Below are 13,206 nucleotides of genomic sequence, written 5' to 3'. Positions count from 1 at the left end.
GAAATTTCGAGTGGTTTACGGCACCTCTTCAGCCTGTGTAAAGTTATGCAAAGGTTTACGTAAATTTTAGCTTGATGAATCGCACCTAAAACGGCCTCGGTTATAGCTGTGTTGATGAATCGCAACTAAGCAACGTCGATTGCGTACACAAGATTTACGAAAAATATTTTGCATACGCGCATTGATGAATCTACCCCCCAGCACGCTGAACACAGCAGACCAGCATGCTTACCGTGACGGTGGGGCAGAAAGTGTGCGCTTTGAAGACTATGTAATCCCCGACCTCGTACAAGCGCCCAAACTGTTCCTGCTGCCTGTAGATGTAATCATCTTCGCTATTTAGCACCTGGAATCGGATTGAAATACAGGAAATGCACATCCCCACGTTCTTGCAAACATGCGTGAAAAAAAGCACAAAAAATCACACTGAACAAGCGCAATTCCTCCTACCGAAATCAGGACGTCAGAGCATGGACCAGAAAGTGCTTGCAAACCACTGTCATCTTCATCATCAAATGAGCCATGATGCTGCAATACATGAAGCGAGAAAGAGAATAGAACATTCTTATCAACAATGGCACACAGTTTCATCCCACCTACAATATGGTAAAATCTATTACTCAAAATGATTTAAACAACAATAGCATAACTTATATGTTTAAATATATGCTATTTGTGCACCACCAGGTAGGATTCTCCACTTAAGGGACTCTTAAAGGTTTTTATTGAATGCTTAAGTTACAGGCAACAACGAACTCTATGCTATTTTTGTCGTAGCATACACTCAGGGATTTTACCAGTACATCTAATATAACGTCTTTCGAAGAAGGTATATCGACCAATCAACTATGCCTGACGTTCTTGCTGGGTAACTATCCATGCAATGAGCCAGTTCCTGGCTATTCACAACTGGTGTTAATAACATGCTAGTCAGCTGCTAACACTGCATTGGCTGTACATTTTCCTAAGGCAGATCTGCAAACCATAGTATTAGTATTCTTCACCTAGCTTGCAATTTTTCCTAGCAATGTTTCAATGACAGGGTGAGACCGACAATCGGCCAAAGTGAGGCCAATTATAGTCATCATATGAAAAAACCTACAGTCACGTTGATTTTATATTTCTTCCTCTTATGATTTACTGTCAATATGTTTATGAGTTATTTTCAAACGTATGGTCTCATCATATTACTACTGCCTAATTGCCCTATCAGCATGTAGTACCTCTTTGTGCCGGAGGTCCATAGCAGTCACTTTGATCATGTATTTCCTTCTCTTATGGTGCGTCTTCCACATGTGTATTGGATTGTTTTTGAAATCTAGTCTCACCTCTGTGAGACCGGTAAGCCACCCTGGTCCGACTTGATAATTACCACCTGAAATCATAAGCCCTGTTCCATTAGCAGCTGCCATAGAACAACATCGTATACAACTAAATTGCCAACAAATAGTGTATCTAACAATTTATATTAAACAGGGTTGGTTTCCTATAATGCTCATAGTAATTAGGTTTGTGAGTTACATGTCCCTACGTTTCTCCTACTGCTTAGAGGCATGCAGAATGGGGGATTGCCCAAATTGGAAAACTGTCAAAACATATTTGGAGACATCACTAGGCGACAGCGTGTGTTGAGCAATATTGCACAAGAAAATGCCATTCACAAGCACAGGAATTCGAACAGTCGAGGAATTACGAGAATGATTGGGAACATATTCGAAATATCGACTTTATGAGAATGATTAAAGTGATAATTATAGGGTGTCATGCAAAACATTAAAGTGATAATTATTAGGGTGTCATGCAAAACAAAAAAGTGTTATACTTACCATAGTTACCAAATTCCTCGAGTACTGCTGCACCAGCTGTGAAAAGGAAAAGGATTTTTCCAACATAACAATGTCTGAAACAATTTTATCAATCTAGAACTGTAAGTTTCTGAATTATTTTAACATTTAAATTAAGTAAAATTGTATCAAACAAACTTGATTACAGCATATAGCCAATCAATGATTACATTGATTTTATGTTGAAATATTACACTTCATAAATTAACAAAATTTTACTTAACACAAGCGGATTTAATTGTACTATTTATAGAAACCGCGATGTCTTAAAATCGTTGCCCCCGATTTTCCATCTATTCATTCCGTAAACTAACACAATACTGCATAGCAGCATTGCAGGTCACTCTTGAGGATATACTCAAGGTGTAATGCAAAATTTCATTAAATTTCCATATTCAATGGCAAAAACCAGGTGCCACCTATGTGCGTGCTTATTTCTCTATGTAAAAATTATTTGAGTGTTTGCACTGATCACATACACGTGCAATGAGCCGTGGCCAGTTAAACACACATTTACTGATGACATCAAAGACATGATCCTCCCAGCCTGTTCATCGGTATTCATTATGCCAGAATCTATCAGCCTCAACCCCCCTACAGCCGTTAACTGCCAGTGATAGTTGAAATTGCCACGCGGTCTATAATAACTGTCATACCTTGATACCACGGCCCGAGTTTGTTGACATGTGGCTTAGTGACATCATGCAGTACACAGTGTTCACGCGTTTCACATCAAATTGCGAGTGGCAGCCTCGTAATTTCTCACAATTTCTCAAAATACACAGAATATTTCACCAATTTTAGTGGCTTCCATTAATCATGAATATGTCATAGTAAGCACTAACAGTAGATGTTTCACATACGTTTACCTATTTCGCACAGAGGCGGTCGATCACTGTGAAAAGTAAAATGTTTCTGTTTCGATTTCTGCCACAGTAGCTGATGTATCAATGGATATTTGTCTGTCATTACAACTCGGCATCATTTAATTTTACACTCGTTTTACTTTTAATGGTAACACATTGCTTTAATAATGCTCGTCAGGGTTTGATATTAAGTGCCGTATTTTATGAGATATGGTTCTTTAAATGCGTAAGTGTTCAATCCGCCCAAACAACTTAAATTTTAGGGTTTTATTTTTAGGTAAATATGAAATTTTAAATAAAATCCTGACGTACATTTTTTGGTGCATACTGTGCTTAACTTTTGATAAAAGTTTTCCTTTTACACTATTTGTGGTAATTGAAAAATATATAAAATGCCATTTTTACAAAAAATTAAAAAACTGTTAATTGTCACATAATTAGGTGCTAAAAATTTCAGGGAATTTTTAGGCTTGAGCATATAGTACATCTCATCATAAATAAAATGTGACACTGATTCGCTGATTCATTGGTCAATAAACATTTTACTCTTTATCAGAGCAATACCCGTGCAAAACTTTGAGTGTATCCTTAAAAAGATTCAAATAAATAGAATTTATTTTTGAATCAATAACAATTCTTCACAATTATACACCTGACGTGGCCAGCTAAAAAACGTATTCGTACCTCAAAAGGCCGACTGAGGGATCATTGATCCCACAGCTACTCAACCCAAACCAAAGTCATTTCATGACATGCACACTGCCAACATTTATACTGCCCATCATCCTGTACTGCTGTAAATAGCTGGGAGCCAAAGCACTCGTTATAAATAATCAAGAGCAGATAAAGAAGGTAATAACCTTCTTTATCTGCTCTTGAAATAATGTATAGCTGACAGCCGGTTTAAGCTGGTTATGTTGACCAGCACTTGTAGGTATAGAGAGTACTTAGAGAGAAAACTAGGACAGCGACTGTATTGCCTACAGATATAGACACGCTAAAGTGCATCAGTCAATTACTGGCAATTTACCAGCATTTGCAGAAGGTTTATATACACGAGACAACATCCGAAAGGGGTGCATGAAAGCAACTATAAGATCAAGATAATGTTAAAAAACACATGAACTATTTAGAGCTGCACTATGCATGCTACAATAAATTTGCCACCATCAATGATCAGCACCACTAACACTAAGCTCCATAGGAAGCCCACACTTATCCTCACTACTAAAGCACATAGGTTATCCAGTCTAACCTAATACAGTGAATACTCGAAAATTTGTTCATATTCAATTTTCTAGAAATTCATTCTAGTGTAAACGCGCACCAGTACCAGGCCAGGCCAACATCTGCCAGCTAAAGGCTAAATCTAGAAGTGAAAGCCACAAGGGAAAATGAGTGCCAGTGCGAATACATCTCAAGACATCCTTCCACTCAATGACCTCTCGTTGGCAAAATAAAAGCTGGTTATATTCATGAATCCAAGAATTTCCTTTCAGTGCACTGGTTGAATACATATGCATGCCTCACTCCCTTATGCATCTGGCTAGCACTAGATTAATATAAAAGTTTACTTCACTTATGCAATCATCTTACGATTTAAGAAGGACTCTTGGATAATTGAAAACAGGTAATTTTGAACATTTCTAATATGGAAGGTCCCCTCATCAGTCTGAGATAAGACCACACATAATTGTGCTAAGGGGAAGTGACTACCATGGTGCTCTACCTCTCATCCTCTCTCTCATTCTTACCCTTTGGACAGATAGTGCGTGGGCGCACAAATGTTTCCCATTTCTTCACGACAACTACATGATCACCACTCTCATTGCTCTCATCCGGTGGCAAGTCCACGAACACAGCTACCATGTAGCGATACTCGATGATAGCGCCCTCTACTAGCGACACCACGCAGGTCCATGACTCCCTGTAAGGGATAAGGCAGTAATATCAAGCCAACTATACACATCAGTTATGCATTATATATGGTCTGCATGCAACAACCAGCAAAATAAAAATACAAAAAATGCACATACGGATGAAACACGTACGCTCGACCCAATCCCAAACGAGGGTGCAGGTTATAACTACCTCTGCATCTTGACTTGGTGAGAGCATCTAGAACTACAGACTAGTAAGCGATGGTTGTAGCAATTGGCTTCAGAATTATTTTTTTTACAAGAACGAATAACCATGCATTACGAAACAGAATGTGGAATACTCACGTTATTGACCATGCCTTAAGACGTGCACTATGCCAACTACAACAGTTAGATTTACGCGCTATAAAGATGCATAAAAGTATGGCTAAAAAGCAAGATGGTGAGAAACCAGCAGCTGAATAGATTCTGTGACACAGCATCAACTGGTTTCAATCCCGATATTCCAACAAGGCCACTACTTACACGTGTTTTTGTGAAAAGTGCCCACAAATAACACGACTGCTTTGCTTTATTAAAGGCAAGCATAAAGCATTTGAAAGAATGCTTTCTCTGTACAGGAACTTGGAAGGCTTGCGGGTCCCTCCCACAACAGTGATAGATGGTAGTACGTGAAAAAACTACAATTGGTGTACACATACAAAGTAGTGTGTAAATAGCAAATGGAGTTTGTTTAGGCTTTTGTAGACCATTTACATCTGTGCTAATCAGGTAATATGTGTACTCTCTAGGCAAATTATAAGGTAGATTTACTATCTCATTAATAGATTAATGAAAGCACATTACAAATCATATTTTTGTGTGTCAGTGTATCACATATTTTATGTATATTTCTTAGGTTCCCTCCACTCACTATGTATATAGATAGCTTTGCCAGTGTGAGCTCTATAGCGGCTGAGACTCAGATAGCTAGGTGCTATTTTATCTTGATCCTGCTGACACAGACTAATGCAATGTGATTTCAAAATGCAGGATCGTCATGCGATTACCCGACGTTCAGTGTGTTTACAAACATGCAAGCCCAGGTCAGTTTTCTATAACCATAAACTTTGTTGTGAAGAATGGCCTTATATCATTAGCACAACAATATGGACTCCCAATCACAAGCTGTTTCATGATCATTAACCAGCAACAAAGTACACAGCCATACATTTAGCACCGACTGCATTCATCTGCATCATGCACTTCATCATTAAGCTGGCCCAATCTGAAAAATGTGGGACTTATTATTTCCCCTGTATGAGCAATGCACGCAGGCACGCACACTAGTAGACTTGTACAACGATTAGAATATGTTGCCCTCTTTTTTCACAATTTGCTGTGCTACCATGATTACATCACGTGATTATATCACGTTCTTGCCAGCATGTTGCCTACATATTACAAATGTTACACTAAACGTTTGGAAATTCACATTTTTATCAGCCCTCAGTTCTGGTGATGGCTGCATAGATTACCACAACTGTCTCTGAAACAATACGACTATTAGTTCGACTATTACCACGATCGAACCCATGTATACTAGTAGTCTAGTAGACACATGTTCACGCTATTAGCTAGTGATTTATAGCCGAGTACCCATCGAGGAATAAGTGACTTCAGCTTATTTCTCAGTCTACAAGATTCTACCAAATGAGATTAGTTACAAGTACGTATAAGTAGCACTGTAGTGAAACTACGGCTTACCATAAGTGTGACAGTAAATAAATATTTCGGTTGTCATACACATGGACACATGACATGGCAATAACCACACTTGCTCATTTCTGTTATTTGAAACAAAAGTAGGTCAAATTCGAAGCATACCTTCCATGGGATTCAATGTCATCATCTTCCAGCTGTCCGGTTGATATGGACATTTAGTATAAAAACAGAGTGGTTCGCAAACAATAAAACATGAGGAAATGACTGCTCCATTGACCAGAACACATTCGCAACACATTACAGTGCAGCCGACCTAGGGCTACACTGTCTGAGAGACTTCCTCTGCACAAGGTGCTGGAAAGAAGACTCAGTACATGCTGTCGCATGTCTAGATTCCTCGTGCATGTGCCATTGATTTGGAGACCTGCCATCATGTGAAATAATATTTAGAGTTGTCTTTCGCTGCACAGTAGTAGCACGCAGGTTTGAGAACGGTCGCACCATACCTAGTAAATAAAAAAAGAAACAAATCGAATATTATTGTATCGGTTTCTCAATATGTATCTGGGTACTTGTTCCTGTGGAAAAATGCAGCGGAATAGCGAGACACGTGTCTCCTGCTGAATTCTGTACTTCCTGAACATGTATACGTACACATCCTCTGCTAACATTCAAGATTTTAGTGTCTGTTTATTCCTTGTCAACATTCTCATGTAGCCTTTCCAGAAAACATGTGCAATGAATAGCTTGTCACATTTTGTCCTGGCTATCTATGCAAATACTATGACAATAATTGTAATGATCAGCATTACCAGGTCATCTTGCATGCACAATCAACTTGATTGGTTGTGTCTCTGCATCGTCTATACTCTATAGCAACGACTCCAGCATGTTCATTATTCAAGGCATTTTACTACAGTACAGACCATTATCCATTATTCATTTAGCCATTATCTACACTCAAGAAGATAGCCATCCTTGCTAGGCTCAACTAACTTTTGGTTAGCATTTTGCTTTAGCATTTGATTCTAATCTGCAAGGTACATCTGGTCTCTCTATATATGCATTATTGCTAATGATATTTAGAGCACCGTTTAGCATTCATAACAGCTGCCTCCATTAAATTTTATATTTTCCTAAATGACTGCATATGCAAAGATTATGAAATGTTTCTGACATGTTCAGTATTGTGTAATCAGGTTTGCATTTCATTTTCTCTATTTGGCCATCATTGTCTATGGACAAGGGCAAATGCAAAGGCACATAAAATAAGAAAACTAGACACCTAAATATAGAATTCACATACCGTTGCACTCCCTCCTGTTTCTGTAACTGCACTGCAAGCTGTGGTTTCCAATTGCCCAGCTCTGCGCAGCCTCCAACGATGCAAACTACCTCGAGCGGGTTTGTATCCACGGTGACATTGATCGCTACATCCACCATGTTCATGATTGTGGTGTTGTAATCCGACCCAATATCGATGCTACAAAGATGCTGCTCCTTGTGCATAGCACATTTTCAACTGCTTGCGGGCTGTTGCTTTCCTTTTCATTGCTACCCGCTCTACTCAACGACCCTCAAAGTTTTAATATTCCACTGCCTGTAAGGAAATAAATGATGAGTAAATACGGGTGTGATTTTGCAATGTGTTCACCAATTACAGACAAAAAAAAAGAAGACCAATTGCAGTTTATTAGATCATGCATTCATTCTTCTGATATTTCTTGGGCTATATATATATATATATGTCTTTATATCAATTGGCCCTCTTTTAGGGCGTTTTCTCATTTAACAAGTACATTTGAGGTGAATATTTATTATAGTTTAGACTCTTCATAGTCCCATCATGAAAGGGTCACAATAGGTTGGCAGCAGCAGTTAACTATCAATATTTCAGTCTCTCATCCCCTACGGGGTTACATTCCTGGAAAAACTGTGGCCAGAAAATATACTGACTCAACTTTATTGGTAAAGATAAGGTTAGGGAAATAAAACAGTAGTGACAAGACATTTTTAGTTCATTGAATACACATAAATAGGCATTAACACTGAGAACACATAATTGGTAAATTTTGCATATATATATATATATATATATATGCTGGTGTACTACCAGCAACCCTCCGAAATATAGTAGCGAAGCTGTTTTCACTGGTCTGACAAGGTCTGCTCATTATTCCTCAATCACCAACCTTGCTACTGATGCAGTACTTTTGTAGTACGGTGTTTTAACTTTGAGATAGAGACATGGGAAATTTGACACATTAATCAGGCAAATGTTCAGGGACGGCCGGCGATGGACCCAGAAGACATTCGCTACATGTATACTTAAGAGCACACATAATTCAGCGTGGACAGAATGCATTTCAAAATGGTACAAATACATTAACTTCAGCAAGAACGCATCGCGGTTTATCAAACGGCCATCATTAAGCGGGCAACGTACACGGAGCTCGCCGCTCCTACCTGGTACCGTCGTACGTTGGTCGCGACCGGTCGTTGTACCCATGACCCGCGCCACAAATTAGTGGAAGTCTAAACAGGTCGGACGACGATGCAGACGGTTTAAAAGAGAGGGGTTTTGGTGACAACGAGAGGGACGTGGGCAACATCTGACCGATACGTGTACGCTGTATTCCTCCGGACTTGTAATAAAACCGTACTTGCCAGCGCTTACACATCTGTTACGTCTACTGTCTACGTTCGAGACATATTCAACTCTACACTTTCTCCACATGGTATGTTTTGTTTAATTAATGCATTCAGCAGTTTTTCTGCTAAAAGAACTTATTTTCTTAGCCTTTTCACAAGTTTTCCGTAATTACTTCTGTACTCAGTTTTCACGCAGGGTTACGATCAAAGGGCAATTGTATCAAAGGTACATGAATTGAAAAGAAGAACGAATCAACGACCTGCTCGAAGATTCAACATAATTTGCAGGCCTTTGTTTACTGATCATAGTGATGATTTATTGCATGAAACTCAATAAAGGTGTATACAAAACCACTGGCAGTTGTAACAAATCAGTAAAAATAAAAATAATATATAATAAATCTTATTGCACCACTAATAACTCTCTTATAAAAATAATGTATAATAAATCTTATTGCACCACTAATAACTGTCTTATCTGCGGTAAACAACTCATCACTGCAAAAGAAAAGCCTAAAGGGGGGCTTATGTCGGGCCTGCGAGCCGACTCGACTGGAAGCAACTGGCTGCAATTCACTGCGACTGCAGTGCTTAGGTCGGTCGACTGCGACGCGACTGCCTGTGACTGGCCGCCAGTAGTTGCCCGGAATTGAACAGTGGGCAACTGGACGCAACTAGTCGCTGCCGATCGCTTCCAGTTGCTCGAAATCCAGTTGCTTCCAGTCGAGTCGGCTCGCAAGCCCGACATAAGCCCCCCTTAACGTCGGCGCGAATGCAGACTCTCTGCACCAAGCTGCGTACTCACCATACATGATCAATCCCTTATCATATATATCATATTATACCCTAGCTATATATACCCCTTAAATATTCTATTATATTCTATATCATATTCATCTATTTATATCTGATATCATCTCTATATCATATTCTATCTATTATACCCTATCATATTCCCATATCACCGCTATAATACATATATATATATATATAGAGAGAGAGAGATTATATGTATGGCGAGTACGCAGCTTAGTGCACAGAGTCAGCATTTGCGCCAGAAGTTGTTTCCCGCAGATAGGAGAATTATTAGTGGTTCAATAAAATATATGGGTTTACACTGCCAACTTTGAGTTGACGAATTGCCAAATTGTACCAGCATTGCAACTTCGCACCTGACAATCGGCAGTGTAAACGCAAAAGTTGTGCGTCCAACCGATCGATAGCAACTAGTTGGGAGATTAGAACATGTTCTAATTTTGCCAACTCAGAGTTGGCGAGTTGGACGTTTTTTTGCCAAGTCGCCAATCAGAGAACAGCAACCAAGGGTGTGTCCCTCCACCCAGAGAGAGACCATTTGCGCGCGCGTTTCTGCGGCACATGCCTGAGTGTGGGAAATGGTATTTGAGGTACTTTTGAGTACATGTATGTACAGCCTTCATTCTGACTATGAACTGTCTGACATGACTATGTACATGGGGGCATTGTTTAAATTAGCTCGGGTTCATCATTTAATATCATATGTAGGAGTGACCACCGCGGGGATGAGAGCGACAGCAACTCTTTCTTGGAATTGTGAAAAAAGCTGCAAAAGGGACATATCAGTGCCAGAGATTTCTTATCACAGCGCGGAAATTTAGAATATATAAACAGATGTAGCAACATTACTGCGTGTTGATTTTGACTGACTTTTTGACATACTCGAAGAATATAAACATATCAATGATATATATTTAAGTGTGACTGGGTTATTTTGAGGTTTAAAAGCTCGACACATATATCCTTTAACAAAAAAGGCATTACCCAATGAGCCTTTGTCAAGTTATGACAGACTATACCTCTACCTATCACATGAAGTGGTCAGTAAGTCCTAAATTTTCCATTTATCTTATCTTATGTCATGTCATGTCATCAGGAGTAAGATAATATATCTATATCCTATATCTATATCTATATCTATATCTATATCTATATCTATATCTATATCTATATCTATATCTATATCCTATATTATCTTACTCCTGATGTCATGTCATGTCATGTCATGTCATGTCACTTGATAGCTTCATAGCCTAGCCACATGGCTGTTCCAGCCAACACTTGCCACCCAAACTCGAAGTCACCCTATAAATTTCAAGTTCACCCCACCCCAGCGACACAACTTCTTCGCAACTAGAGTACTGGACAATTGGAACACGCTAAAGACTGAGACAGTCTGTAGCACCACACTGAATGCTTTTAAGGGACGGCTTACCATGAACTGGCAAACCATACCGTGCCTGTACCAGTACCATTTTTCCTACTGACTACCACCTCGCACAGGCACGCCAGTGATTATTACAGACATACACTTACACGAAACAGGAACACGAACAGTTCCCCCAGCCTTATACGGTCTCAACACCTTCACCGGTAAATATTTACCGATCATAAGATAACTCATAAGATAACATATTCCTCACATAGGTGCTAGAGTTCAATTGTGTACCACTACAGTACAGGATAATCCAACTACAGTTTAATTTATGGTTTTAAAAATATTATGTAATCTCAGTCCAGACAGAAGGAGTCGCGTTAACATCTGAAGTCCACAGTTTGAATACCAGGAAAGGTGAGATATCAATATACAAACCAAGGGTGGGAAGCAGTGGGAAAAACTCTTTCATTACCTTCGCCAAGGGGTTGGCAGGAGGTTGTTTTCACCAGCGTGTGTTTGTTCGGCGTGTGTTTGTTGGTTTGTGGGTTTGTTTGTGTACAGCCTAACTGGAAAAGTTATGGACGGATTGTCATAAAATGTTCAGGATATGTCAGAAATGGGCTAACTTAGAATTGATGAGATTTTGGTGGTGATCTGGATCCAATTAATTAATTAATTAAATTTTTAGGATAGGTCAGAAATGAGGTAACTTAGAATTGATTACATTTTGGTGGTGATCCGGATCCAATTAATTAACTAATTAGTTAATTAATAAAATTTTCAGGATAGGTCAGAAATGGGGTAACTTAGAATTGATGACATTTTCGTGGTGATCCGGATCCAATTAATTAATAAAAATTTTCACAGTGAGAGAATTGAGCTGCCTTGGCCTGGGGGGTTGTTGCTTCTTGCTGCCAGTGGGACCACAATGTAAATAAGCGTGCTACCGGTACTCATACTTTTTGTTGTGTATATATCCATCGTAGTTATCTAATTTCATAAAAAAAATTTTTGTAACAATATCACCATTGTAAATATGGATAATTAGGGGCCTACTGAAATAAATAAATAAAAATAAAATAAATAAAAATAGCCTAATTTAGTATGTCTATGTCTACTTAGATATTAAGGTCGAACTTAATTTATTTTTAAATGTCAAGCACTGTTTTGGCATCTACAAATACAACAAGTGCCGCAGAGCGACAGCGCTCAACTGACGTATACTGTAGCCGGGTATTCTTCTGATAAACTCGCTGGCAATCAAATCAAGTGCGCCTTCCCGCCACCGTGTTCGCGCTCAGAGCATATATCTAGGATACTACTAATACAGATCTAAAATCGATGACAGCTAGGCTTACTGGTATATACTGGTAGTACAGTAATAAAGATACAGCTGTGTAACTTTAATGACTTCGCCATATTAACATGTTATCATGGATATGCGTCGAGCGCGAGCGTAGTCACTAGTGGTGGTAGTGGGGGGGAGAGTGCGGGGGAGGGGGCAGGTGGAGTGGGCTCTAATAGCAAAAGCAGTTGCCATGAGATGGCGCGTGCAAGTGTCATCAATAATCAAAGATGGCATCACCCTTCGTGCGTGATAACCTCACTCCATTGAGTTGCTGAAATCCAAGTATATTCAGGCCCACGTTTCGCTCAGCTGTGAGTTAACTGTAAACACATCTGCATTGCAGGTTGCCAGGCAATAATTATGATTAGAAGAGTGCCAGTTCACCCCCATGGGTGCGTAATGGGCTGCCCCATGTTTTTGCCTACCCACGCGAGCATTCAGGGTTCATTACAGTGTGCTAATACAGGGTGCTACTCAGGGTGCTAGTACACTGCTTTAGAAAACAAGTGCCGCAGAGCGACAGCGCTCATCTCACGTCTACTGCGGTGATTCTGTGGTGGAGTGGTGGGATTCTAGTAAACCCTGTTAGTCCCAAATGTGTTCACATACGTGCCGAAACAGTGGAAGGCACAGAGATGGTATCAGGAACCTTCGCGAAGGAATGTTCGTTGGGATCGTTATGAAAGTTGCCACGAGATCAGTGCTCGACACAGCCGGT

The 13,206-nt window shown here is 39.6% G+C and overlaps 1 protein-coding gene across 3 annotated transcripts in view; it reads right to left on the bottom strand.

Moving 5' to 3' along the window:
* LOC106804780 (glycerophosphocholine phosphodiesterase GPCPD1-like) overlaps window positions 1-13,206 on the bottom strand; it is a 37,894-nt gene that overhangs the window by 18,419 nt on the left and 6,269 nt on the right. For 2 of the 3 annotated variants that reach the window (XM_014806114.1, XM_014806115.1), the window contains exons 2-7: window positions 7,601-7,894; window positions 4,465-4,637; window positions 1,827-1,862; window positions 1,224-1,375; window positions 451-528; window positions 233-346 (exon numbers count right to left, since the gene is read on the bottom strand). In XM_014806114.1, the coding sequence (XP_014661600.1) occupies window positions 233-346; window positions 451-528; window positions 1,224-1,375; window positions 1,827-1,862; window positions 4,465-4,637; window positions 7,601-7,803 (756 nt within the window). In that variant the 5' untranslated portion in view covers window positions 7,804-7,894. Of the gene's footprint in view, window positions 1-232; window positions 347-450; window positions 529-1,223; window positions 1,376-1,826; window positions 1,863-4,464; window positions 4,638-6,456; window positions 6,801-7,600; window positions 7,895-13,206 lie in introns of all 3 variants that reach the window. The other variant, XM_014806116.1, reaches the window with a different exon arrangement.

This window comes from Priapulus caudatus, unplaced genomic scaffold (genome assembly GCF_000485595.1).
Source record: "Priapulus caudatus unplaced genomic scaffold, Priapulus_caudatus-5.0.1 Scaffold87, whole genome shotgun sequence".
In the NCBI taxonomy this organism is placed as follows: domain Eukaryota; kingdom Metazoa; phylum Priapulida; class Priapulimorpha; order Priapulimorphida; family Priapulidae; genus Priapulus; species Priapulus caudatus.
Note: the sequence above shows the minus strand (reverse complement) of the source record. Positions and strands in the feature narration are given on the sequence as shown.